Here is a 26,936-nt window from a genome sequence, read left to right on the forward strand (position 1 = left end):
AGGTCGTATCGGGAAGGTTTTATTTACCTCCACAAAAACTCAAACGTTATTTCTGTAAACAAGGCTTAGCCAGCAGAGCACAGACCTGTACTTTGTGGCAGGCTGTGGGCAAAATCCGCGTTATTAAATCATTGAATGCACAAGAGACAGATCCCATGTGCTCCAACCAGCACGTAAAGGACACCGATACGAGCTAGCAGGGCGGGTGCTGCTCCCGACACAGGGGACGCTACCAGCTACCTCCTTCAAGCCCCGGCCCTGCCGCCCGCTGCCCAGTGCCCCCCGGACAAACACGGTGCCGGTCACCTCGCCTGGCTGCTGTTAACTACCACGAACTCCTGCTATGGCGCAGCACTTCCCCAACGGCCCCTGCCCGTGCACGGCGGCGCACGGGGAATCGTGCTCAGCTGATTGTTACTCGCCAAATCGCCCCGCTTGTTAACGGCCCTCGCTGCCCCCGGCAGCTGACACCGCCGCGCACCCCGCCGGCCGCGGCCTGGCCCGGCGCGGCGGGGCGGGGCAGGGCCCTCCCCCGACATGGCGACGCGGCCGGGAGGCCGGGGAGGCGCCGCGCGGCGCCCGCGGGGCGTGAATAAAGGGCGGCGGGCGGGGCCGCGGCGCTCTGGGAAGCGCGGGGCCGGCGGCGGCGGGTGAGCGGGTGAGCGGGGCTGGCAGCGGGAGGAGGGAGGCCGGGGCGGCCCGGGGCCGGGCGGGGGCTGACGGCCGCCGTCTGACGGCCCGCGCCCGCCATGACCAGGGCGCAGCTGACGCGGACGGGGATCTTGCGGATGGCGCTGGGTGGCGGAGCCGCCGACCCGCTGCTGGCGGCGGAGGACGGTGGTGGCCGGCGAGTGCCCTTCCTGCTGCGGGCCCTGCGCATCGCCGTGGTGGTCTGCCTCTACTGGTTCACCTCCATCGCCATGGTCTTCCTCAACAAGTACCTGCTGGACAGCCCCTCGCTGCGCCTCGATGCCCCCCTCTTCGTCACCTTCTTCCAGTGCGCCCTGACGGCCGCCCTCTGCCTGGGCCTCAGCCTGGGGGCGGCCTGTGGGCCCCCCTGCCCCAGCCTGCCCGCCCTCCGCCTCGACCCCAAGGTGTCCCGCAGCGTCCTGCCCCTCTCTGCTGTCTTCATTGGCATGGTCACCTCCAACAACCTCTGCCTCAAGCATGTCGGCGTGGCCTTCTACAACGTGGGGCGCTCCCTCACCACCGTCTTCAATGTGCTGCTCTCCTACCTGCTCCTCAAGCAGACCACCTCCCTGTACGCCCTCATGGCCTGCGGAGTCATCATAGGTGAGGGGGAGCGGGAGGGGCCTGCACCTACCCCATGGACGCTCCCCTGAGCTCGGAGACACGGAGGTGGGGTGTCTTCCCTTGGGAAGCCATCCCTGCCTGAACGGTGGCTCCCCGGTGAGGTGGGGTAGCTCAGGGCTCGTGCCTTGCTCTGCTTCTGGCAACCTGTTTTGCATGTCTGGAGCATGTAGGTAGCTCATTAAGAAAGGAAATTACTCTTACTTGACCATGGCTTCCTTTTTCCTTTGAGCCCTAAAACCTATCTACTGTCTAATGAATTTTAACTTGCCTTACCTTTTTTTTTTTCCTCTCCACAAAGGCCATAAAACAGCAGGTGGCTGATCTCAAGTGCTTGTTGATTATTAACTTTGGTAACAATAATAGTTTTTATGTCAGCACCATTGGGACCATACAATGGAACCAGCCCATTCAGACAGGCTGAATGCATGTGCTGAAGGGTTAGCTTGATCAAGTCAAGCATAAAACACCACCAGAAGATCTGGTTGTGTGGTTAGGATGTAGGGCAGGGCATTGACTGGCTTAACGGGAATTGCTTACAGTAATGCCAAAAGCCTCCTTCCACTGGAGGGTCATTTAGATGCCAAGTATGGTGAAATGTTGACTTCAATCCGGTTCCAGGTGGACATGTGTTCACTTTGGTGCTCAGACAAGCAGATGGATTCAGATGAAAATGAGATGAGAATCTCCTCTACACAGAAGAGGTGAACAGGAACAGAAACTACTGTTTTTTCCACCCAAGTGATGCAAGCAAATGCCTTCAGCTAGTCTTGTGTTTGGGTGTTGCCCAGGACTATGGCGTCTGCTCAGCCATACAGGGTTTCTCTAAGACTCTGTCTCCCTGGCTCTGTCTCCTTTTGCTGTGAGACCATTGCCCATATGCCTATAGCAGCATAGCTGAGCATCCGCTGTGGCCCTCCCTGTCTGTGCATTGAACCCGTTTGTATTTGGGCTTAGTTTAAAGCATGTTAGCTGCTTTGCAGGCAACCTCCCAGATGGCCTCCAACATGAAGCAGCTAATGGAGAGGCAGTGCAGTGCTCCTTCTGTAGCTCATCTCCCCTTTTATGTTTTGCTTATGAGCTGGATGGGGAGAGGTCTCCCTCTCTGCCCTGGAGATGCAAAGCCTGTAGCTCCTGTTTTGGAGGTGGTTAAAGAGTCCATTACCCATTACCCATCAAAGAAGTTTAAACGTGTTGAAGATACTGCACTCAGTTTCTGCCTTGTGATCTTCTTTTGATCAACCTTCTTAATATTACATCCATGTGTTTACTGTCTTTCCATCTCCTTTTCTGACCTATCTTTTCCTTTCTGTTAACAGTGCAGCAAAGCCTGTGAGGCTTTCTTTTTTTTTTTTAAAAAAAAAAAACCTTGAGGAATATTTCTTGCTACCTGTGTGTCATTTTGGTACCTTTGCAATTAAAAAAAAAAAATCATACGATCTCCTGAAAATGACCTATACACAAAGAGTAGCTTTAACTTAGGAATAATAGTTTCTAAACTCATACTGCCTGCTCAGTGTGGGAATCAGTCCTCTGAGATTGAATGATAGCACAGTAAATTACCGGTACTCCCAAAATAAATCTTCCCAGGACAGTAGTCATGACGCTTTGTGGGTTCACTTAATAGAAAGGGGAAGCCCTTAAGCCTGTCTCTGCTTGTGTTTGTGGTGGTTCAGTGTAAGGTAGATGATGAATTGCTGACTGTATGTTTTGAGTCCTTCAGCAGTTGTTCAGATCATGCTTGATTTGTTTGGTTGCAGGTGGCTTCTGGCTGGGTGTTGACCAGGAAGGAGCAGAGGGCACTCTGTCATGGACAGGTATATTCTTTGGAATCTTGGCAAGCCTGTGTGTCTCACTCAATGCCATCTACACAAAGAAGGTGCTGCCTGTGGTGGATGGTAGCATCTGGCGCCTGACATTCTACAACAACGTCAATGCTTGTGTCCTGTTCTTCCCCCTCATGATGCTGCTGGGTGAATTCCGTACCCTCTACCACTTTGACAAGCTGGGGAACCCCAGTTTTTGGGGCATGATGACCCTGGGGGGAGTGTTTGGCTTTGCCATTGGGTATGTGACTGGGCTTCAGATTAAGTTCACTAGCCCACTCACCCACAATGTGTCTGGGACAGCCAAGGCCTGTGCCCAAACAGTGCTGGCTGTTATCTATTTTGAGGAGACAAAGAGCTTCTTGTGGTGGACGAGTAACTTGATGGTTCTGGGGGGCTCCTTTGCCTACACATGGGTGAAAGGGCTGGAGATGAGAAAGGTGCAAGAGGATCCTAATGTCAAAAGCAGCGAAAGAAATGAGACTGGTGTATAGGCAGCTCCTGCACCTCTGTTTCTGTGCCCAGGCGGTTAACCTTCAGTGCTCCTTTCCTCCTGCAGAGAAGAAGAGCAAGGAGCAGGAAAAAATTCACCAGCAAAGTGTGTGGGGAACTGTGTCAGGAACCAGAGCCAAAGACCTGACTGGATCATGTTTTATCCACGGGATCTCACCCTGTATCAGAGCTGGGGAGAACATGTGTTGTAGAGAACAATCTTTTTTTTTTTTTTTGTGATTGTTTTTTAAAATGGATGTTGCTATTGACCTAATCTGGGCAGTTTGCATCTCTGGGGGCATGGGCTCATAGCGGACAAAGATGGGGATGGGAGCTTTGTGTAGTTGGGGATCTAGAGTTAACTGAATGAACACAGTCTGAAGTTATAAAATCCTGAACCTCCATGTAAGGAAGAGGCAGGTAGCCAGACTGTTGGGGATAGACTCCAGCAGGCTTCTGCTGTGAAAAGGTTGGCAACAGCCGTTCTTCCTGTTGCCCCATTCAATGCAAAGGATGGGAAATCCCCTCCATTCTGGTTCTGTACAAGTCTAAGCAGCAGCAGTGCCTCCAAATCTCCTTTCCAAAGAGTCAGGATCACATCCTGCTGAGGTCTCTTCTGTGTTTCTCTCCACCTGGTTTCTTAGTTGAGGAAAAACCATGCTAAGAAGCAGGAATTAAACTTCTCATTCCCTCTGTGTTGTGGCCCGCAAGGGAGAGCATGCTCTCTCAAGTGCCCTTTCTCGGAGAGGAGCGAGCTTGGTCTCTGCCTCTCTGGCGACAGGCAGAAGGGGAAAAGTTACTCTGAAGCACTTGTTTCTGGAGGGTGGAGATACCAGTTCATGGGATTTGCAACACTTGTCCCCTTTACCCTCTGTGTAGGGGGTAGGTTTGTGTTTGAAAATGGGGTGGTTACTAATTAGGCTTGTTTCGGGGCACTTGTTCCATATGTACTTTGGATGTCCTCTGGTGTTTGCAGTTTGTCTTTTGGCTTGTTCCTTCTAAACAACCCCCCATGGCCAGCTCAGTGAATCCTTCACCCCCCAAAATCCTAGTTTTGCTCAGCTGCATCAAGCCCTTTACTTGCAACTTGCTGCTGAACAGAGTTCTGCAGAAATCTCTACCTTCCACCTCCCAATCTGGTCTCATGCACGTGCCACCTGAGGTTGCTGTACAGCCATGACTTCTGATCCCAGGGGTCAGCAGCAACATCCTATAGTCAGCCATGATGTTGCACCAGCTTTCTAAACCCCTGTCCCCTTTGTATTTAAAGGGTTATTTTAACAGGGGTGCTGGGCAGTTGACACCACCGTTTCGTAGCCTGCCCCATGGATCCTACGTCAGGTACCATGCCCCTGTGGGTGACGTCTGGCTGCTCCTACAGAAGGACACACCATATCTGTCTGGAATATGTTCCTATCTAATTGGGGGGGGGGGGCTCCTGCTTCAGGTTTCATGACCACAGGTACCTTCTTGCTCTTTTTTGGTGCAGGGTGCACCATTTGGGATCCTTGAGTGTTTTGGGGTTTGTTTTTTATTACGGGAACTGACATTTTTAATGTTGCACGTACTGACTTGTAACGGCCAAACCTGCTGAATAAAGTCGGGGGTCGCTCTCTGGGTTTGATGAGGGGTGGGAACGAACATTTTCAGCCTGTATCGCTATACCGGGCGGGGGTGGGGGAACTGGCAACACCTCCCCACCAGCGCCCATCTCCGGGCGCGGCCGCTGGGGGGCGGCAGGGCGCCTTTAAGATCCCCGCCCACGCGCACCGCCCGGCCCCGACCCGCCGCGCTGATTGGTTGCCGCTAATCAGCGCGGCGGGGTGGGGCGGGGCCGGGCGGCGCGCGAGGGCCGGGGCGGCAGTTGACGGCAGCGATGGCGGCGGCGGCCGGCTCGGGCCCGGCTCCGGCTCCGGCGCCGGCACTTTGCTGCTCGGTGCATTGGTTCCGCCGCGGGCTGCGTCTCCACGACAACCCGGCGCTGCAGGAGGCGCTACGGGACGCCGCGTCCCTTCGGTGCATCTATATCCTGGACCCCTGGTTCGCCGCCTCCTCCGCCGTGGGCATCAACCGCTGGCGGTGAGTGGGCTGAGGAGGCGCCGCGCCGGGGGTGGGCCCGAGGGGGACAGGGCAGACTTCAGGAGGCGTCCGGGTCTGGGCGGGAGCGGCGGTGGGAGGGCTTCCGCCGCCGCCGGAGCGCCTATAGGTGCGGCGACTGGGCCGTACCGGTCAGGCCGACGCAGCAGCGAGAGCAGCGAACGCTGCTGGCTTGTCCGGCCCGGTCCACGTACTGCTCCGCCGGTCCTCTCCGTGCGGGAGGGAGGTTGTCCTTCCCGGTTGGCCTCGCGACGTTTTTCACGGCGGTGTTGCCTGACTGTGTGGAAGGGTGCCTTCAACTTTATGTAATAATGTCGCTAGACTTTCTCCTCACAAGCTGGGCGAATGTGTGGGAGCAGCAACCGCTGGACGCTTCACTTTGGGAAAGGCGTTTTCTTGAACTCGGAGGCAAGCGCAAGCAACCCTGAGAGCTGGGTCACGGCACCACGCCTTCCCTCTGCCTTTCGGCTGCCGTAGGCATGTGCGCGCGCTGGCCTTCCTCCCATCCCCCAAATTTTTACAGAAAGACCCTTTGGCTGCTGCTAGGACGGTAGAGGTGAAGCTGGTTGGGCTTTTCCCCTCTCTGCAAATGGGAAAATGTACGGCACGAGTCATGTCTGTGCAGAGAGCAAGACCTCGTGTACCAGTAGCCAGTAACATTATGTAACGCTATTGTGTCAGGTCTCAGCTGCCCAAAACATTTGGAAACCCAATCCAGGTAGGGATTTTCCTCTGCAAGGCTCCCCTGCATACAAGCGAAGCAGATCTCCCCCTGCCCTCAAGCTAACCCATCAGGGTACTGGACAGGACAGCCACCTGGCTAAAAATCCTTTTAGTGTCCTTAGAGAATCCTCAAAGTGTTCTTTGAAATGATACGTGGCTGTGCATTAGGGACACTGTAGTTGTAATTCATTGCCTCTGCTGTGCACCTTAGCTTCATCTCAGCAGAATGAGATTGTGTAGGTGATTTCTAAGTATTTCCAGAATCCACATCAGAGGATGGCTTAAAAATTGTAAATGAGCAGAAATGACCACAGTGTAGATGTTCAAATTACAGAGCATTGTGGATTCTGTTACTACTTAATATCCTGTGAGCCTGAAGTGACCTTTCTATAGATCAGACTTTCTACAGGCAGCAGCAGACAGAAATGCCTTTCACGTGCTGCTGTTGTTAGCTGTCCTCATTTGGAAGAACCAAAGCAGTGCCCCCAGAAGATTAATGCCTGATCTATTTAATCCTTGTTTGCTTCCACCAACATTGCAGAGGGAAAGAAGCAGGTATGTTTTTATTTGTGTTGTAGTCATGGAATATATGAGCAGGTAAAGTTTTTAAAAATTATGTTTTCTTGGAGGTGTGTACCTACTGCAGATGTCAGAAATTAGCACCACTGGCTGTTAAGCAAAAACGTATTAGCAAGTTACTTATGTTTACTGGAGTTCCATTGGTTCCCATTGGGAACCTAGGCTTTGTTTTAAATACAATTGTATTCAGAGTTCTGTGTTCCAAAGCAAATGTTTGTGTTTTATCTAGCTCCCAAAGATTTCTCATGTTGAAAATCCCTTATTATTTAACTGCATAGCATGTGTGAGCCATATAGGACCAACACTTGTTGAATTTTTGGGACACCTTGGAAAATTGATATTCCTATTTAATAAATGGAAGATGGGCTGGGGGTGGGGGAATGGTTTCTTGAGGTTACCCAGACCTGGTTCTGGGTCTTCTGTACTGTGATACTGGGCCCTTCTTCCCGTGAACCCCAAGTCCGTTCTCTCCAAGGGAGTTTGTTCAATCTCAAAAGCTTGCAATTTACATTATGGGCAGCACACTGAGCAGAGAGGAAGTGCCTGCTTTGCAGGGCAATTGTAGCTTAGCTTTCCTTAGCTGTGTGTGGTCTTAAGGGAGCTGATGCAGATATCCATGTCTTGCAGGTCACACTGCAGAATGGGTGTGTAGGAGGGAGAGGTGGAGTTGGCAGGCTTACTTACAAAGGGTTGTGAGTTTGCCAGTAGTGCCGTGTGCTGTTGCAGAGATTAAAGTTTTAAACCTAGTGTCTCTTGCAGAGTTAGACCTAACGAAGTGAAGTTACAATGTAGATGGTGTGACCTGTGTCTGTGAAAGCAAAGATGATGCTTTAGCTGTTTTATAGCATAGTGGGGCATCAGTAAGACACACCATTGAAAACAAAAAGCACCTAAATTCTTTTTTACAGTTTTGGGGTGGGAGGGAATGGATTAATGTCTTGGCATGCTCTCATGTTTGCATCTTCACGGTGGAAGATAAATTGCAGTTCTGTTTGCAACTATTCTAAGTACGAATAATTCTTGCCTTGGGAGATCTTGGTGCTCAGTCTCGTGCTACTGATGAGCTAGGAGTGTACATTTCTTTGCTGTGACATTGTCTATTTGTAGCCAGAACTGTAAAACTTGCACTGTTCTTGTAGCAATTCATTACTTTCCTTGGACTAATGTGTCGACATCTTTCTACTTCATATGCAAAATCCTTCCTGCCCTAGAACCCGAATATACTGTAGGGAATTACATGGTTTAAGCTTTTCTCCATGTCGTAATGTGGAGGGAGCAGCTGGCAGGGGAGTGCTGCCAGCTCTGAGAGAGAACATGGGAAGGGGGTTGCAGGAAGAAGAAAATCCTGGAAAACTCTTGCATCTGGACAAGTAGAACATGCATGCGAATGGCTGGGAGCTGGCTGGTGTTGCAGTCTCATAAGAGTTGGTAGACCAGAGATGAATATGGGTTGTTTTTTCCTGTTTCTTATCCTAACTTTCAGTTTGATTTGGTGATGCAGGTTTGCTGGAGTTCTGTGCAAATTCTTATTTGTCTTTTAGCTATAACCAGCCTGACTGACACTAACTGCTGTTGTTTCTTCTCTGCAGTTTTCTGCTCCAATCCCTGGAAGATCTGGACAACAGTTTAAGGAAACTCAACTCTCGCCTGTTTGTTGTGCGAGGGCAGCCAACAGATGTCTTCCCAAGACTCTTTAAAGTAAGAGAATAATTTTCTGGAGCATAATGAAGAAAAACTGATGTCCTGGTGCTATCCTTGTTTTCATGCATTAGTGATTTGATAGCTGTTGGAGATGTCCTCGGCTTCTCTTTAACTGTAACTAATTCTTCATTATAACAAACTCTTCTCTTCAACTAACTAACTACTATCCATAAGGGCCAGCTTGGGAGCCAGATACACTCTTGAACTCAGACTTGCAAAGAAATTTAGTAGTAGGGTGTAACCTAGCACCAGGGTGCTTAAACATCTCTGTTTGGATGGTGGTCTTTGCCTTTGTTTCTGTAAGTCAGGTCTTTCAGGGTTGCACTGTAACACGCGTTATTGAGTTTCTGTGGCAAGGTTTTGGTAGTGGGGGTGCTGCAGGGGAGGCTTCTGTGAGAAGCTGCTAGAAGCTTCCCCTATGTCCAATAGAGCCCATGCCAGCTGGCTCCAGACAGATCTGCTGCTGGCCCAGGCCAAGCCCATCAGTGATGGTGGTAGCGCCTCTGGGGTAACATATTTAAGAAGCAGGGGGGGAACTGCTTGGCAACTGCAGCCGGAGAGAGGAGTGAGAATATGAGAGGAACAGCGCTGCAGACACCAAGGTCAGTGAAGAAAGAGGGGGAGGAGGTGCTCCAGGCACCGGAGCAGAGATTCCCTGCAGCCTGTGGTGAAGACCATGGTGAGGCAGGCTGTCCCCCTGCAACCCATGGAGGTCCACGGTGGAGCAGATATCCACCTGCAGCCTGTGGAGGACCCCATGCTGAGCAGGATGCCCAAAGGAGGCTATGACCCTGTGGGAAGCCCATGCTGGAGCAGGTTTGCTGGCAGGACTTGTGACCCTATAGGGTGACCCATGCTGGAGCAGTCTGTTCCTGAAGGACTGCACCCCCTGGAAGGGACCCAGGCTGGAGCAGTTCATGAGGAACTGCAGCCTGTGGGACAGACTCGCGTTGGAGAAGTTTGTGAAGGACTGTCTCCCATGGGAGGGACCCCATGCTGGAGCAGGGGAAGAGTGTGAGGAGTCCTCCCCCTGAGGAGGAAGGAGCAGCAGAGACAATGAACTGACCACAACCCCCATTCCCCATCTCCCTGTACCGCTGCAGGGAAGGAGGTAGAGAAATCGGGAGTAAAGTTAAGCCTGGGAAGAAGGGAGGGATCTGGGGAAGGTGTTTTTAAGATTTGGCTTTATTTCTCATTAGCCTACTCTGATTTGATTGGTAATAACTAATTTCCCCAAGGTGAGTCTGTGTTGCCCATGATTGTAATTAGTGAGTGATCTCTCCCTGTGCTTATCTCGACCCGTGAGCCTTTCATTATATTTTTCTTTCCCTTGCTCACTTGAGGCGGGGAGTTATCACTTGGCTTCGGTCAGCACCTGGCGTCCAGCTGGGAACAACCCACCACACCACACGCTGACACCTCTGTGTTGAGAGCTTCTTCCCTACTAGCCATTTTCTTCCTGCAGCTTTTACTCGAGAAGATTGCTATGTCCATACATCTTTAGAGACAACTGAAAAAAAAATACTGATCTGGATGTGAATTGCAAACAAGGCTTTGTGTTAAAATTTCAAAATTCAGAAGCTTACATTGTAGCTGACCTTCCTTTTCTTCTTTTGTTCAAGGCTGCAGTTGAGTAAGCTTAGCAGCAGAATACAGCTTAGGTTCAAGCTTCCTGATGACGTACCGTTTAGGACAGTGGAATATGCAGTGACCTCGGTGGTTCATGACTGATTAGTGGGATACATTTCTAAAGTGATATGTCACTGCTGCAGATTGTGAGAGAGACAGGGCTGGCAAAAGCATCTTCTTGAACATCAAGGTTCCTCAGGCAGTATCGTTCTTTTCTGTCCTGCTGTAAGATCGTATTTCCTGTTGTCTTTGAAGCTTTTTGACAGTGTCTTTGCTAGAGTGACAAAGTTAAATGAGAAAAACATGGTTCGCAGTAGTCTTATGAGTTGGGTTTGTGATGTGGACTGTACATTACATATGGTTGACAGAACTAGTGTCCCCAAAGCCTGCTATGGACCAACTGCTGAGAAGGAGAGGTAAGCTCAAATCCATACCCTCCTGCTGTAAATGGTTCTGATGTGTATTTTCTGGAGGAGGGTGGTACTGGGGAGGGGAATCAAACTATGCAGGTCAGAAGGGGCACTGATTTTGATGCAAAACTATGTGCTGATTTTGGCCTTTTCAGAGTCTGAGTTATTTTTATCTTTTGATCTGCAAATAAGTTCTGGCTAGTAGTAGTCCATGCCCTCCTTATTTTAGTTCAAGATATTCACAGGATAATTAAAACTTGTTGGAGAAAAATGCCCGCTTTGGTCAAAGAACAAAAAGTAGTTGGCAGAGTCTAAGGTTTGAGAGATGGTTGTAGAATTAGACAGATGTGATTTTTGCTACAGTCTGTTTTGCCTGGGCAGGTGAGTTGATGAGTGTCTGTACAGCCCGTGGATGTGCTGTAACAGAGCTGAAAAGAAGGGGGATGGGGTGTTATGCTATTATAGGGTAAATACGTGGCTTTCATGGGAATTCAAGCCTCTCCAGGGCTGCTGCAGTGAACAGTGAATTAGCAGCAGCTCATGCCTTGCTGTCAGCTGTTGTGGAGAGGAGAGTTATGTCACATGTGATAATGCAACACAGACCTAATATAATTTCTGCTCTTGCTGCCAGTAGCTGAACTATGTTGTCAATAACAGTCACTGCAAAGGCACTATTATGCAGGAATATTGTGAGGAGAAGTCTAAGTGTCTAAGTATCTAAGGCTAGATACTAAGAGACAAATCAGTTATGATGTTTCTTTTTGAATATCTGCAGCAATTTATTGTCCTACAGCTTACTGTTTTCTGGTTGGTTGTGCTCTGCTTCCTGTGTGCTGCACTTCTCAAAACTGCAAGAAATACCTCAATTAGAAGTTTTGTATTCTTACTTAAAATCTCTGTTAGCCTTAAATGGTGGGGTTTTTTCCATTTCTTTCTTTCAAGACAGTGATGTATGTTTCAAGACCAAAGCCATCTTTTCCAAGCCTTGCAGCTGATACTGTCTGTCTTATAAAAAAAAGAAAAGTTTAAAAGGAAGCTGCTAAATCATATAGGAGCAGGGCAGGGCCTGGAACATGTCTGTCTGATCCCTGCTCTGAGTTATGGGTGCTGTCATGTTCTTATTTTGAAAAAGGAGTGGAGGACCTCTCTAAGATGTACATTCAGTGGCACATAACTGTTTCAGGTGTCTGTCCTTCCTAATATTAATTTTAGGATTGAATGTGAAAGTTTAGAAAAGAAGAGGGCTTGTACAGATGTTTTCTGCTTCTATTTTCCCTTCCCCATCTTTGGCATTATTATTTAATGTTCTTTAATGAACTAGTGACATATGTTCTTTGTGCTTTGTCTCTGTTTCCAAGGTGGAAAAGACTGTCCTGTTTATACAGAGGTGACATAGACTGTCTCACTTGGAGAATGTAGTTCACATCTTAGTTGTGGGAGGTGGTTTTTAAGTGTCTCTGGCTGTGTTTGACTAAAGTGTTTGCTAAACAAATCTGTGGGCTGCTGCTCTGCTTGATGGATGTCTCAGGAGGGTCGCTGTGGAAACCATTAAACCTCTTCTCATAGGATTCAGTTTCTGAGGAAAACTAGGCCATAGTCTTTGAGAGCGAACTGCACTCTGGAAAAGCCTGGAAGAGGCCACATGCTATTTCATAAGGCCTATTCCATGTAATCTGTGAAGGATCTACTAAAGGTGTGAAGATACAGAATAGGTCCATGGCTTGACTGGGGTAAAATAACTCTCCAAAGGCAGGGCTTCAATTTAAATCTGAGGCTGCAGTATCATACTCTATTGTGCTGACCAGGAAGGTTCACTCAGTTGCCATCCTTTGTTCTGTATTTCCCACTAGCCTGTTTTATTGCTGTTTGAGTTGAACCTTGATCCTCTATTATGTGACGGCTTTAACGAGACGTTAAAATATATACACTCTAATTTTTTTAGAGTGTATATGTTTTATTTAATGATAGTCTCCACATAAAAATATGGGGTTTTGAGTAGAACTTGTATTGAAATAGTTCTCTGAAATGCTTTCTCTGCATATGCTGGAACAGGATGGTAGGGTTACTTCTGGACAGCATGTGCAACAAAACAAGGTGGTGTTAGGCTCAGGGACTGAGCTGTAACCTAAAAACATTAATAGAGAAGAACTCAAATCTCCTCTTACGTGTTTTAAACCTAACATTTAGGAATTTGCATAGTAGATGTGGTGTTTGCTAGAGCTGATAAAATTGTTGATATTTTGGTTGTCTTGACTTCAGACTCCTGTTCCTCACAGGAGCCCTTTCTAATTTTTCAGGACTTAACACTGGCGAGGAATTCTGACATTCTCGTTCATAATTGTGCTGGTTAGAAAGAGTCTTCTGTTTGACAGCTGTGTGTATTGTGTTTCTTGCAGGAATGGGGAGTCACTCGTCTCACCTTCGAATATGACTCGGAGCCGTTTGGTAAAGAGAGAGATGCAGCTATCGTCAAACTGGCCAAGGAGGCTGGTGTGGAGGTGGTGATAGAGAACTCCCACACCCTCTATGACCTGGACAGGTACGGAGGGAGCAAGGGCAGAGGTACTGCCTGGACTAGGCTGGGATTGTCGCGTCTGGGAAGGCTTCAGCCTCCTCTATTACGTTGATCACTATACGTCAGTCGCTGTCATCCTGTGTGAGCCTAGAAGGTGTCAACAGGATTACTCTGCACATTTGTACTTTTGATTAGAGCACGTCAAAGTGCTGACAGTGACGTGAATGTACAGAAGGGTGTTGCCTCAAGCCTATTAAACTGTATACTTGACAGTTATTTAAGTTGCTCAGCTGTGTGCTATTGATTGCTCTCCTTGAACATGTCCTCACTGCGTGGACTGCTTTTTTTGATTCATTGTAATAAGGATAATTGAGCTGTTGTCTCAAACCGGTTATGAAGGCAGGGCTTTTAACTGATGGATGTGCCAGGACAGCTGGAAGAAGTAGAACAAGGTAGATGAGGGGCTAACTTGCCTTATTCTGAAGCCTGAATGCCTTGTCTTTGTTGTGTATTTGCTATGGAGGAGCCTTGCCTTTATGTTGAGTTTTATATATTTACTTATATATAATCTCCATATATATACGATATCCTTAAACAGTGAAGACAGTCCTTCAGCTAAGACTCTAAGGTATGCTTGACTTCATCCATGTTTCAGTACTATTCTTAACAGTTTGCTTGCCTTTTTTTTAATTACTTGTGCCAGTAATGCTGAATGTAGACTTCCTCCTATAAATCTTTAGCGTCCATAATTTCCTATGGAAAGGAGCTTTGCAGTTTAGCACGTGCTGTGTGGAAATGTTTGTCTTTGGAGTGAGGGGGATTCTTCCTGAACCTGTCTTGTGAGCACACACTGCTTTCTGATTTTTGCATTAGAAGAGGCTATGAATGCTTATTACATCCTCACCCCTTCAATGTCGGTGCCCCTCACATCCTTCTTCATGTCATCTTTGTCTTTTCCAAGGTAGAGAGTCCTGGTTTAGTCAAGTCTTCAGGTGGAATCTGTTCCATATCTGTTCTAAGTTTTGTCACCTTTCTTTATACTTCTGGGTGTTTTTCGAGACATGGAGAGCAGTGGTGAAGATGGTAGCTAGTGTTCAAAATGTAGGAACAACATGGATTTGTATAGTGCTGTAGTGATTCCTGTCTTCGCCTAATAGCTGCTAGCATTCTTTTTGCTCTTCTGAGTGCTGCTAAACACTAAACTGTTGTCTTGGGGCTTCCTTGCAAAATGGTCATTGCTATTTGAGAGGCTGCTACAATGTAAGTAAGTTTAAGATTACATAGGCATGCATATGGAGAAACAATATGACCAACACTGCATTTCATCTGATATTTTTGTCAGCTGGTCATGTGGTGTACAGGGAAATTTTTAAGTTGCCTTTCATTTTTAGCTATCCCAGATAGCTTCTTGTATCAGTAAACTTTATCATCATGCTCTCTTTTGTCTCTTCCCAGATAATTTATGAATAGTTGAGCAGCACAAGCCCCAGCTCAGCTCTGTGTAGGATTTCTCCTCCTGTTGGAAAAATGGATTCCTACTCTATCCTGTATCTCAAAGAATTTTCTGTCTGCAGGGACCCTTTCCTTTATCCCAATTTATCTTGGTTTGTTTAAAAATTTTCAGTGAGGGATCTAGTCAGATGGCTTCTGAATACCCAGGTAGATTGTATCAGCTGAATCTCCCTCATCCCAGGCTTGAATGTCAGTAATAGATTTTGAGGCACAACTTCCATTTACAAAGGCAAATTAACCCTCCAGCATATTGCATATACGCATGCATTCAGTGATTCCATTAGTATTTTCTAACCATCTGCCTAATGCACATATCAGACTGGCTATTCTGTCATTCCTCTAATGACCTTGAAAGGCTTTTTAATATGGAATTATATTTGCTTTTTTCCCTCATAGTATTCAGACAGTTTTAAAGCAGGTGTTACATGCAGCAGCTATTAGTTTGGGTGTTTCTTGATGCCCTTTACAACTCCTGGATGAATGCTTGCTGGTCCTGACAAGCTGTTGCTGTTCAAGCATGCTTTATTTTGTGGCATTTTTTCCTGACCTCCCAGTCTGTGACACCTGATACATTTCCTCGAAGAGATTCAGAGTGGCAACTTCCCCGAATACCTCCATAGTGAATACACATGCAAAAATAAAAGCAGGGTTTTTTTCTGTGGTGTTACAGTCTCTGCTTTTTTAATGACTTGATCACCTCTTGGCTCTATAAATATCCTGGAGTGTCTGTAAAGGTTTTTTGGGTGTGTTGTCACCCCCCCCCCATTTATGCTTTTTTTTAAAAAGGATTCTCAAACTTTCTTTTGGATTGGGAGGTGCAAGGAGGCTGCTTTTGTGGCTTTTAATTTAACCTACCAGTTTGGTTTTTTTCTATCTTTATTTGGCCTTCATATTTCTGAAGGATTTTGTCTTCTGTTATCTTTGATGCTATTTTGTAATTGTTTTGACTTTTGTGATGTTTCTGAAATCTGTTTTGATGGTTTGTGTGCATTTGTTGATTTCCCCTCCCCCCCAACATCATCTTCAAATCATCTTTGTGTTGCCCATCAGTGTTTTATGTCTCAGCTTGTTCTTTTTGCTTAGCATGCTTCCTTATTTTTATGCAGTTCTCGTCCTGAAATAAAAGCCATTATGGTATTGTTGCTCCTGGAAGGATGTGAAATTGATGCATGCCAAATTCATGGTTAGAGCAGGTGATAACTAACATTTTCAGCTATACCTTAGCACTGCCTAAGACCAAATCATTAATTGCCTTTCTTTGTGGGTTCTTGAAAATTGTTCCATGGAGCAGTCATTTATGGCAACTAGAAAATTGGATTTTGGCAAGCAGTGGGTTGTGACAGCTACCCAGTCTGTGTGGAGGCAGTTGAAGATTGCAGTTCTTCTGACATTTCCTGGTTCTTGGCATCTCTGAGATTTCTCAGCAGGCAGTAATACAGTTCTAATGTGGGATTTCTCCTGGAAGCCTCTCTGAGTGTATTGCACTCCTGTCATGTTACCCAGTCTTTTAACTCATGGTGTGTGTTGTCCCTCTGCTCAGCCTACAGTTTTTCCTGCACAATTAGTAACCCTGGTGGTAGTGTCCTACTTCTCATCTTTAATTAAGTTCTGACAATCTGTCAGGCCTGCTTTGAAACAATTTAGACTAATCTTTCACTTCTATATACATGATTCCAACAGTCCTTCTCACGTTCCCTGTAGTGTATTCCTGGCACCACCACCAGCTCATTTTAAACATTTACAAAGAGCCTGTTCAGTTAACTTGTGAATTTGTCCAGTTTTACCCAATAGGAAGAACACAGTATGCTCCTTGTTGGCACTGCCAGCGTAGCTGTGTGATTATCAGAGCATATTTCCCCTCCTCTCGCCCCAGACAAGAAGGCGGCTATAGAAAATCAGCATCAGTGCTGGAATATACTCCCTAAAAAAAATCTAGGAATTCCCAGTCAAGGTTAGTGATGTTCAGATTGTAGAAGTCAGACAGAAAAGATAATCTCTTGGGTATTGGCTTAGCCTGCTCAAAGGCTTTACTTGACAATTATTGTGTGTGACAACTTCCAGCAGACAGGTTGTTTTGCCCCTTCTCTGGATCTGCCTGTTTTCTTCTCCTCAGGATCTAAATCCTCTGTAGTCTGCTTGCTGATGGTTGGCATTGTGGTTTCTGTAATCCTGGGCAGGCTTGGGTTATTCAGGGGGAGTGGTTTAGGTCAGAAAACAACACTCTGAGCTTGTATGTTTGTGGCATGCACCAGGAGCAGTTTTCCCTCAAATATTCTAGCCTAAGGCTGAAATGATAGTTAAATGCATTTTAATAGGAGCACATGTTAACTTAAAGGAACCAAGCACTGGGGAAGCGTGCATACCTTGGTGGTTCTGCAGTTCATAATTACACTACGCCAAAAAAAAGTGGTTTATGTCCCTCTAAGAAGGTTAAGTCAAACTTCTGCCTGCCAGATCTTGTTATCCTTGTCTGTCTTGCATGGTGCTCTGGTGTCAGGTGTTTTCCCCCTGTGCTGGTACTTAGCCTGTCATCAAGTCACTTCTTCATCTTTCATGTGCTCATGTGCGCGATTCTGCAGAAGTTGAATTGTTCGTCCTTTGTCCAGCATCTGTTGTGTGGAATATCTGTTGGTTTATCTCTCCATCTCCTCTTTGGATCTGTAGAAATACCCCTCCTTGTCTTATGTATGCATAGCCCTACGTGAGCTCTCTGGAGCAAGGATTTAGATCAGAGCAATTGCATAAGCTAGTGAGACTAACTGAATAGCCTGCGTGACTCGGTGGTGGGGTGCATTGTTGAGCAGCCAGCTTGCCGAGTGCTGGCAGCCAGCTCTTTTTCTTGCATGAGGAAGCAGCGGGGAGCACATTCTGTCCCTTCCCAGAACCAGGCTCTGTCATTTGCAAGCAAGCTGAGGTGTCAGGTTTTTGAGGTGAGCCGCTTTCCCTAGCCTCGTAGCCATCCTGCTGGGGCACTGCTGTGGAGATGTGAGTCAGAAGCTGACACCTGCAAGGGTGTGCATTCGAAGTCCACAGACACTCTGCTGTCACAGGTGACTGACTGTGGGAAACATTATAATCCTAGCAGTGCCAGAACTGTGTTTGGTCAGGTTTTGGTTGCCTGCTTTCTTGAGGTAAAGTGTGACTGTGTGACAGTAAAAAAGACCCTTATAACTTCTGGCATACAGGTATTACTGTATGTAATAATGCTGGGCAATTTTTTGCTAGTCTGGTAGCACAGCCATTTTTATATGTGCTCACCAACACCAGAAAGGTTAGGTTTTATGTGATGAATACAGTGATTCTGTTCTTCTGTTCCAAGAAAACTAGAAGAATAACTGCTACATGTGTAGTCTGTGAGTTGTGCTGGGGGAGATGGATGAAATGGGAGTATTAAATCCTGGGGAGGGTCCTCCCTTTTTCTGTTACCAGGGAAAGTCCTCTGAGATTGTACTGCTTGGGTTAGAAGGACAGTAGGAGGAAGGAAAGCACTCCTGCTTGGGGTGCTTCCTGTACAGAAGGCTGAACAGCAGTACAATACCCAGTATGTATGGTATAATATCCAATGTTGTACAATACCCAATATTTGATAGTTCTTTTCATGGCAGTGTTGTGAAACATTCAAATTTTGTTGCATAATGCCAGTGCCAGGTGCTGTGAAATGTGCAAATTGTCCTAGTCCTATCTCTTAAAGGTTTGTGTCCCAGATCTAATAGCTGTCTGTTTAGGAATTTAGGGGCTGTACTAGGTAACTTCACTCATACACGTGTTCTTGAGGATGTCAAATACAGACACAGGCATCCACCTGCAAGTCACAGCAATTTGCTCCAAGTAGCTGTCTGTTCACAGAAGGTTTAGCTGTGGATATATGCAACGTGGTATAATAGCGTGGATCTCCACCTGAGCTGCAGCCTCAGTGGATCTGTGGAGGAGGACTGAAAAAAGAGGCAGTGTTAAAGCAGCGGCTTCCCCGCCCCCATCCCAGGCACCTCAGGGCAAACACCGTGCAGCTCTGTCACGTTTTCACTTCCAAGTGCTGAACTGCTCTGGAAACAAGGAAGTCTCTCAAGAATGCTCAACTAGAAAGGCCTTGCTTCTCTTCCGGCAGCAGTGCTGATTTTCTGGGGGTCTCTCTGAGCTGAAGGGCTTGTTTGGGGGCCCTGGTGCACACAGCAAGCCGTAGAGAAGATTGTGGTGGGTAGTATTCATGAGAGTTTGTGATCTCTTCCCATCTCTGGGGTGGTACACAGAGACAGCCAGCTGAAAAGAGCATCCATGAAAGCAAAGGAGATGCTCGCTGGTGTGAAGGTATAGGACAGAATGTGTTGCCTGTAAGGCTCCCTTCAATACGCTTGCTTGGAGGGGTGGCAGAGAGTGCTGTGCCTACGCTGTGATCATGTTCATAGCCTCGCACTAAAACTTTACAGTGTTTTGCACTCTGTGCACATCTGGATTGCCCTCCCTCCCCTGTCCTGTTCATTAGTGTCTTTTTCTCCCAATGTTTACAACTTAGAAGCAGAAAAATGGGAGGAAACTGCAGGAGGCCTCATTTTAATCTTTGCAACTGTGCTGCCTGTTTTAAAGGCTCCCCTTCCCTCAGCTGGCAGGGTGTAGGACGCCTGGGCTCCTGGCTGGCGCCTGTCCTAGATGAGGCAGCCACAGCAGGAGGTGCGGCACAGGGCCGGCTTCCCAGGCTGAAGCTGGGTCACTGTGGAGCACACGTGAGGAAGGGCTCAGAGCTGGGGATGGCCCTGGGCCGGCATGTCACTCCTCCTCGCTACACGTGCGTGCAGCTTCAGGGGGAAGGCAAGGCACATGGTGTCCGCAGAAACTGTGGGCTTTAAGCCCAGCCCCTTGCATAAGCTGTTGACTGTAATGAGTGGGGAAGGCTGCTCTGCTGCAGCTCGTGTGTGAGCTGTGGGCTTGGCTGCCTCAACTTTATGTAATGCTGCCGATCCCAGTGCGTCTGCTTTGCTGTTAACTCTTTCCTCTCCCTGCAGGAGAGGGGGTTAAAATGGCATCTTTCACCCTGGGGAAGCTTACCTTGCCCAGGGGGCTTCTCAAAGCTCTCTGTCCCAGGAAAAATAAGACTGCATGGCCCTAGCAGGCTGTGGATGTTTAGTGAAGTAGAGGAATGGGGAACTGTGACTGTCTTTTCCGTACCATCATTTGACACAGGTGAATAGCATGAGACATGTCTGCTCGTGACCTTATGGCATGGAGGAGGATGATGATTTCTCTAAGCACAGGGAGAGAGGAATGACGCATACTGGGATTTGTCTCATCTGAGATGGGTGGAGTCTGGGACTTTGTATGTCAGACAGGGAGGAAGTAAGGTCAGAATCAGGTAAAGATATCACAAGGTGTCAGGGGAACAGATGCAGGTCTGGGATTTGCCATCTTGGGGAGACAGAAAGGCAGTAATCAGATTGAATTTTCTTACAGGGGTGTGAGGAGGAGCTCTGGGAGAGAGATGTGATGCCAAACCTGATTCAGCTGGAGCTGTCTTGGTTTTTTTTCCCATGGGGATGAATTAGTATGCGGGGTTTTATTTTCTGGTGTGTTTTGGGGGTTTATTTGTTTGTTTTTAGTAACAATTTGAGGGATGCATCAAGTGGAAGGTAGGCCTATAAGGATTTCTGTATCCAACATGAAAGGCTATCCTGAGCAGAGATAGCAGGATGCAGTTTGGCTGTCTTTTCCTTGTGTCTCCTGTAGTAGTGAGGCTGTGTTGTTTCACCTTGCTTATTTTGTCTCCAGAATAATTGAGATGAATGGCCACAAGCCACCCCTCACCTACAAGCGCTTCCAGGCCATCATTAGCCGTATGGAGCTCCCAAAGAAGCCAGTGAGCACCGTAATAAGCCAGCAGATGGAGATGTGTAAAGTGGATATCCAGGAGAACCATGACGATGTGTATGGGGTCCCATCCCTGGAAGAGTTGGGTATGTGCCGAGACTGAAGGAAAGGGTTAACTGCCAGCTGAAATGGGATCTAGTTAAGCTGTTTCTGATGGCTGACGTGTGCCCAGGACAACTCCAGTGTTCTCATCTGACCTGGGCTGCCTCTAGCCATAGAAGCAACCTGATGTTTTCAGCAAGTGCTGGACCTTGTGAAAATAAACTGCTGTCCCTTGCACTACTGTTGATGCACAGCATCCCCTTTAGCATTGCTCTGAAACACTCTACATCTGTCCTTATGTTCTCTGCTATACTGAGCACGTAACCACTGTAGCAGTATCTCATGTCCTCGCCAGCTGCTTTCCTCCTACTGCCATTTCAGACATGTTGTGTAACAGACCTGAAGAGTAAACTAACAGTGTACCAGGCTCAGATCATGTCATTCAGTTATTGCCAAGCAGCACCGATTTGGGAGCTTAGTAAGACAAAAGATATTACAGAAACTTCTTTCACTCATCTTGCTATGTCTTATGGTCCTGTATTTTTCCTGGAGAAGGAGAGTGAATAGAGAGCTGCAGCATGAGGAATGCAAAGCCTACGTGAGGGAAGTGAATATAAATGCAAGAGAAGAAGGAAATAATACAGAATACTGTCTGCATGTGTGTAACTGGAGGCTCCGTACCAGCTTTACAGGAGTATCACCTTGTACCTTAAGGCACAATTTCAGCAGTCATGTAAAAGCAGGGGGCTTCACAACAGGAGTATCCTGGGTAGATCCACTTCCTTTATTGCCCAGCCTAATGTGAGACTGCCTGCAACCTTTATGCTGCTCTGCTTGCTGCCAGGGGAGGTTCCTCTGTCAGCACAGAGCAGTGCGGAGCAACTGCATTATTGCTTCCTCTCTTGCATTGATTTTTCAGCACTAATCCAGTGCCTTCCCCAGCACCAGCTTTCAGCAGAATAGGAGCCTCACCAGGAGCAACCAGGCTCTCTGGTGAGCTCCTGGTGTCCACAGCAAGGTGTTTTGTAAGGCAGAGCTGTGGAGCAGATGCTCCTTTGCCAGCTACTCTGGCCTTTGGAGCAGAGCCCTGTGCGTAGTGCTGACATACAAGAGAGCATATGAGCAATGGGGAAAGTCCTCAGAAGGCTGACTGAAGCACTGCAGGGAGAGGCCCTTGTAGTGCAGTGTCATGAGCAGGCTCTCCCCATGTTCCACATGATATGCTCGCTGTAGAAGGACTAGAGCAGCAAGTAAGCCATGTTAGGCAACTGCAGTATGTAGTGTCTTGCTGTTATTAATGCTTAATCCCATCTGTACCCTTTCTGTAGGCGTGGCTTCAAATCTTACAAAGTTCTTTCCCTTAGGCTTTCCTACGGATGGGCTTGCTCCTGCGGTTTGGCAAGGAGGGGAGACGGAAGCCTTGGCACGGTTGGATAAACACTTGGAAAGAAAGGTAACGTCTGCTATTTAAGTGGCGATTTCCTGCAGGCTGTGGCTCCAAATGAAAAATGTTGAGCGTTGGCTATTGCTCTATTTCCCTGCTCTTCCTAGCAATGGTCGCAGCACTCTCCTCTGGAAGGAGTATTTGGTATTGTTGGAGTGCTCTTGTGATCTTGGGTTGTGTGTGGAGCAGGAAGCTCCTGAGCTTCCTCAGACCCAAAGAAGTAGAGCTGTATATTAATTATGCTGCTGTTTGAAGCACAAAAGATTCTTTTCCTTGGTTTCACCCCTCCATTTCCAAACTCGGAAACTCTCCTGTAAGTTGCTCAGTCCCTGCTATGTATTGCACACCATCTCCTGAGAGTGGGAGTTATATTAGTGGGAGTAGATGGTTGTAAAAGAATGCCTTCCCCTTGTACATCGGCCTGTTAATACGTTGTCTCAGTGGCTGGAATTCCTTTATCCCATTGCTGAAATACCCAGATTTCTTCTATGGAGAATGTGTTCTTCGTTATAGTGCACAAGGCAAACAATTTCAAAGTAATAAAAGGTGACCCAGCTGCAGAGGCATGACTCAATTTTAAAGATTTTGTATCTTTCTAATGCTGGGTGGCTTGAGGGCAGTTGTAGAGATCAAAGCATAAATTCTTGAGCTGAAGGGGGAATAAACTGTCAACGTAGAACTCCACAAAAAGGTCTGAATTTCCCCAAAGTTCCTTGTTCAGTGTGTGAAATGCAATAGATGTGCCTCAACATAAACAATGGCAGTAGCATATGTCCCTAGGAGCTCTAAAGGTTATTAGCTCCTGTGTGCAAAGAAAATTTAGTCCTTTTCTTGGCCAAAATCACTAAGTGATTTAAATCCTGGAGCAAAGGTCTTGCATTTCTTGAATGGCCCGTGGGGGTTAGGATTGCCCACTTGAGATCTCCCCCAGCGGTGGCTGGAGGGGAATAGAAGAGACTTTGCTGTCAGAGCTGAGTGGCCTTGCCACCTGCACAGAGATCTGCCCTTGGCAGTGTCCCACAAATTTGGGAGTTTTTTGGCTCATTTCTCTTGAATATGTCTAGGCGTGGGTTGCAAATTACGAAAGACCAAGGATGAACGCCAATTCATTGCTGGCCAGCCCTACAGGACTCAGTCCCTACCTGCGTTTTGGCTGCTTGTCCTGCCGTTTGTTTTATTATCGTCTCTGGGAGCTGTATAAGAAGGTAAGACAAAAGTTTCATCTGTAAAGTAGGCTGGTTTTGAGCATGCTGATTCCCAAACAGTGTGCCAGAGCAGCTGCAAAAGTTACTGTTGCCTCCCTTGTGTTTGACTGTTGGGCTAAGCTTGTTTCTACTACAGACGAGGCTCTTGGGTGAGGAAAATTATTCTCCTGTATATAGTCGAGCAGACCTTAAATCTGCTGGTACCTTGTTCTTCAGCCTGGACACCTGTGTCATGAGCCATGTAGAGCTTTTTACTGTTAGTTTTTCATCATTCAAGTCACTTGTCAGTGACTGAGCTAACAGCAGTGCTCTGACTTTACCACCTGGGGTTTTGGGTAAAGGATGATCTGGAATTGAGCTCTTTTATGGCAGTTGTCAGTAACTGACTTGGGAACTGTGTATAAATGCATGGGTGGCCTATAGCTCAGCTTAATGAAGCCAGTCCTCCCCTGCTTGTGAATACCCTTGTTCCCTTCTCCACAGGTGAAGCGGAACAGCACGCCCCCCCTCTCTCTGTACGGACAGCTCCTGTGGCGGGAATTTTTCTACACAGCAGCCACAAACAACCCAAAGTTTGATCGCATGGAAGGAAACCCCATCTGCATCCAAATCCCCTGGGACAGGAACCCTGAAGCCTTGGCAAAGTGGGCAGAGGGCAAGACAGGCTTCCCTTGGATCGATGCAATCATGACCCAACTGAGACAGGAAGGGTGGATCCACCATCTGGCCAGGCACGCGGTGGCCTGCTTCCTGACCAGGGGTGACCTCTGGATCAGCTGGGAGTCAGGAGTCAGGGTGAGTCTGGCATTTCCAGAGGTTTGCAGGAGGCCATAAGGAAAACAAAGTCTCCCTGACACTTGCTGCAAGGATGGCCACACAGGTATGGCTTTTGCTTCGCATGTAAAAGCTGTGTGGAAGAGAGGATTTGCTAGCAGGCTCTTGGCCTGCCAACAGCCTGGCTTCTTTCAGCCTTTTACCATGAGGCTCCAACAGTATCAAGAGTCTCCAGTAACCATAAGTAAATGTTAGTGGCACCCACTGGTAAATATGGACTGGGGTTTTGGGGGCTTTTAAAAATTTTTTTGTAAAAGTTCTCTCAGTCACTCTGTTTTCTTTGCAAGTTCAATGTCACTTTGTAACTGGACTTTTCTCCTTATTGTATAATCCGTCACCGTGCTGGTCAGGGAATGCTCCATGGCTGTGAAATCTGAGTCTAGAGTCTCTCAAGGAAAGAGGTAAAAGGCCCTGCTTTTGGGCCATTTGAAGGGACAGACTGTTTGAACCTCTCCGGTGTACGTACTGCCCTATGCAAAAAGTGGAGGCCAGGGGCGTCTTGTCACAAAGCTGATGAAGCAGAGCATAGCTGAAAGTGCATCGTAGGGTCATATGCTAAAAACGCAGTGTCTGTGCATGGATGTGAGCGAGTTACTGCTGAAACCTGCCATCCTCTCAGTGGCATTGTGCTCTGGGAACTTCAGAGGGGGTTCTTCCTTCTTGCTTTGGTGCTTGTTCTGTGCAGCATCTGCCTGCTTCCCACGGTTGGTGCTTTGCACTTGTTACGCCTCCCAGGTTAGGATCAATACCCAAAGCTTGCTGCAACACTAGGTAGTGATTTAGTCTGTTAGCTGCATGAGAGATAAGCCAGCACTTTATCAGCGTGAGCAGACAGTGCCTCCCTATGTGAAAGCTTCAGGAAGTGAGATGTATTGACCAGCCAACTGGCTTCAGCCAGCAGATCTTTGCTGCTGCTTTCGTTCCTAGGAGCTGTTCTCACAGCTCAGTGCCTGCCATTTGAAATAGCATCTTGGATCCTCCTTCCCCAAAGTCCTGCCTGGGGAAGCTCTCACTGCCTTTTGCTCCAATTGCTGCAGGTATTTGACGAACTGTTGCTGGATGCAGATTTCAGCGTAAATGCAGGCAGCTGGATGTGGCTTTCATGCAGTGCATTCTTCCAGCAGTTCTTCCACTGTTACTGCCCTGTGGGCTTCGGACGTCGCACAGACCCCAGTGGTGACTACGTTAAGTAAGTGATGTGACTGGAGCCTCTTTCTTGCGTGATCTTAGACTTGAGCCTAAATTGTTCAGTAGCTGATAGGTGCATGACGCCTTCTGTGTGTTGTGCATGCTGCATTGCTGCACTTTAAGTGGTGCTTGTGCATCTTTTTACTTGTGTGGCAGGAGGTATCTGCCCAAACTAAAGGGCTTCCCCTCACGATATATCTATGAACCATGGAATGCCCCGGAGTCTGTGCAGAAGGCAGCCAAGTGCATCATTGGGGTGGACTACCCCAAACCCATGGTGAACCACGCGGAGACCAGCCGACTGAACATCGAACGCATGAAGCAGATCTATCAGCAGCTGTCGCGCTATAGGGGGCTCTGTAAGTACCAACAATTGCAAAAGACTTTGTTTTTAATGGGTGATAAAATGCTGGGAGGAGAGGTCATGTTTTAAAATAGATAGCACTTGTTTCTCCAGCCAGTCCTTGCAAGAGGAAGCAGTTCCTGCCAGATCTGCTCAGTCTGTTTCCAGGGAGAGCTCCATTGAGCTCTTGGACAGAGAAGAGTGGGGTTTGATAAGTTTTGAGAGCTGGTGATGGGCACAGCACCATCCATATGCCACCAATGGCCCATTCTTCACTTTGGAAACTAGGCGGAGCATCCTAAATAAATATGCTGCTGAATCACAGTGTCTGTGGCCAGCACTGGGTGAGCACAGCTCTGAACTCATCCTGCTTTGGGATATGGATGTGCTGGCTGGTGATCACCAAGGTGTTTCCATGTGAAAGGCTCTCCCACCCCAGGTGTTTTTTGCTTCTTAACTGATCTTCTTGCCTTTCTGTAGGTTTGCTGGCATCAGTCCCTTCATGTGTGGAAGATCTCAGTGGTCCAGTCACAGACTCAGCTTCAGGGCAGGGCTGCAGTACCAGTACAGGTGAGTTCAAGCTATTTGTATGCTTCTGAGAGAGTTTCATGTTGGCTTAAAGGCTACAGGCAGGAGAGAGTGATCCTTTTCTAAAAAGAGGAGGGAGTGTAGCTAGGAAAACATAGATCACGTTCACCTTCCTTTAGGCTTTCTTCAGAAGTCCCCAGTGAGCCTTCATTCCTAAAAGAGCTGAAGAATAGGCGTTCATTAAAGTAAATCTTTTACTGCCTGTATGGGATCATATGCAGCCACTTAAGGGAGAAGTGCAGATCACTGTAGGGCTAATCAGGTAAAATTAAGCTGTCCTCCATCAAAGGAGAATATTTTCCTGTTTGGTCTGGGGGACTTGATCATTCTGCTTTTAACAAAGGTTTTTTCCAAAAGTTTTCAAGGAAGCTGTGGCAACACCTCTGCTTGTGCACTTCATATTCTTCTTTCTCCCAGCTCTGTAGCAGGTTAAGCTAAGGTGTACTTGTGAGGAGATCTAAAAGCAAGGGAGCCGTTGCAATGACTCTTCTTCCTCTACAGCAATGAGGCTGTCACAAGCAGACCAGGCTTCTCCAAAGCGCAAACACGAGGGGGCAGAAGAGCTGTGTGCTGAAGAACTGTACAAACGAGCCAAAGTTACAGGTCTCCCCGCTCCAGAGATCCCTGGCAAGGGTTTATGA

General features: G+C 47.6%; 2 protein-coding genes across 2 annotated transcripts; both read left to right on the forward strand.

The window, feature by feature from the left end:
- Positions 1–448: 448 nt before the first annotated feature.
- On the forward strand, positions 449–4,449 carry SLC35C1 (solute carrier family 35 member C1). The gene is made up of 2 exons (XM_082001086.1): positions 449–1,293; positions 3,072–4,449. Exons 1-2 carry the CDS (start codon positions 750–752, stop codon positions 3,629–3,631), a joined length of 1,104 nt encoding a protein of 367 aa, XP_081857212.1. The 5' UTR covers positions 449–749; the 3' UTR covers positions 3,632–4,449.
- Positions 4,450–5,505: 1,056 nt separating this feature from the next.
- CRY2 (cryptochrome circadian regulator 2) lies at positions 5,506–26,936 on the forward strand (the record flags this gene model as incomplete). Its single annotated transcript, XM_082000840.1, has 11 exons — positions 5,506–5,708; positions 8,618–8,726; positions 13,165–13,307; positions 20,553–20,737; positions 22,058–22,146; positions 23,202–23,342; positions 23,826–24,137; positions 25,214–25,365; positions 25,521–25,723; positions 26,188–26,277; positions 26,797–26,936. The coding sequence occupies 11 exons, from the start codon at positions 5,506–5,508 to the stop codon at positions 26,934–26,936; spliced, it is 1,767 nt and encodes a 588-aa protein (XP_081856966.1).

The sequence above is a fragment of the Phaethon aethereus genome, assembly GCF_964289735.1.
Source record: "Phaethon aethereus genome assembly, chromosome: 5".
Lineage (NCBI taxonomy): Eukaryota > Metazoa > Chordata > Aves > Phaethontiformes > Phaethontidae > Phaethon > Phaethon aethereus.

Bases quoted from the DNA above. Each gene is read 5' to 3' on its own strand.
- SLC35C1 (XM_082001086.1), top strand. From the start codon at position 750: ATGACCAGGGCGCAGCTGACGCGGACGGGGATCTTGCGGATGGCGCTG. The intron at 1,294-3,071 runs GTGAGGGGGAGC...GTTTGGTTGCAG, and splicing joins GGCCTGCGGAGTCATCATAG to GTGGCTTCTGGCTGGGTGTT.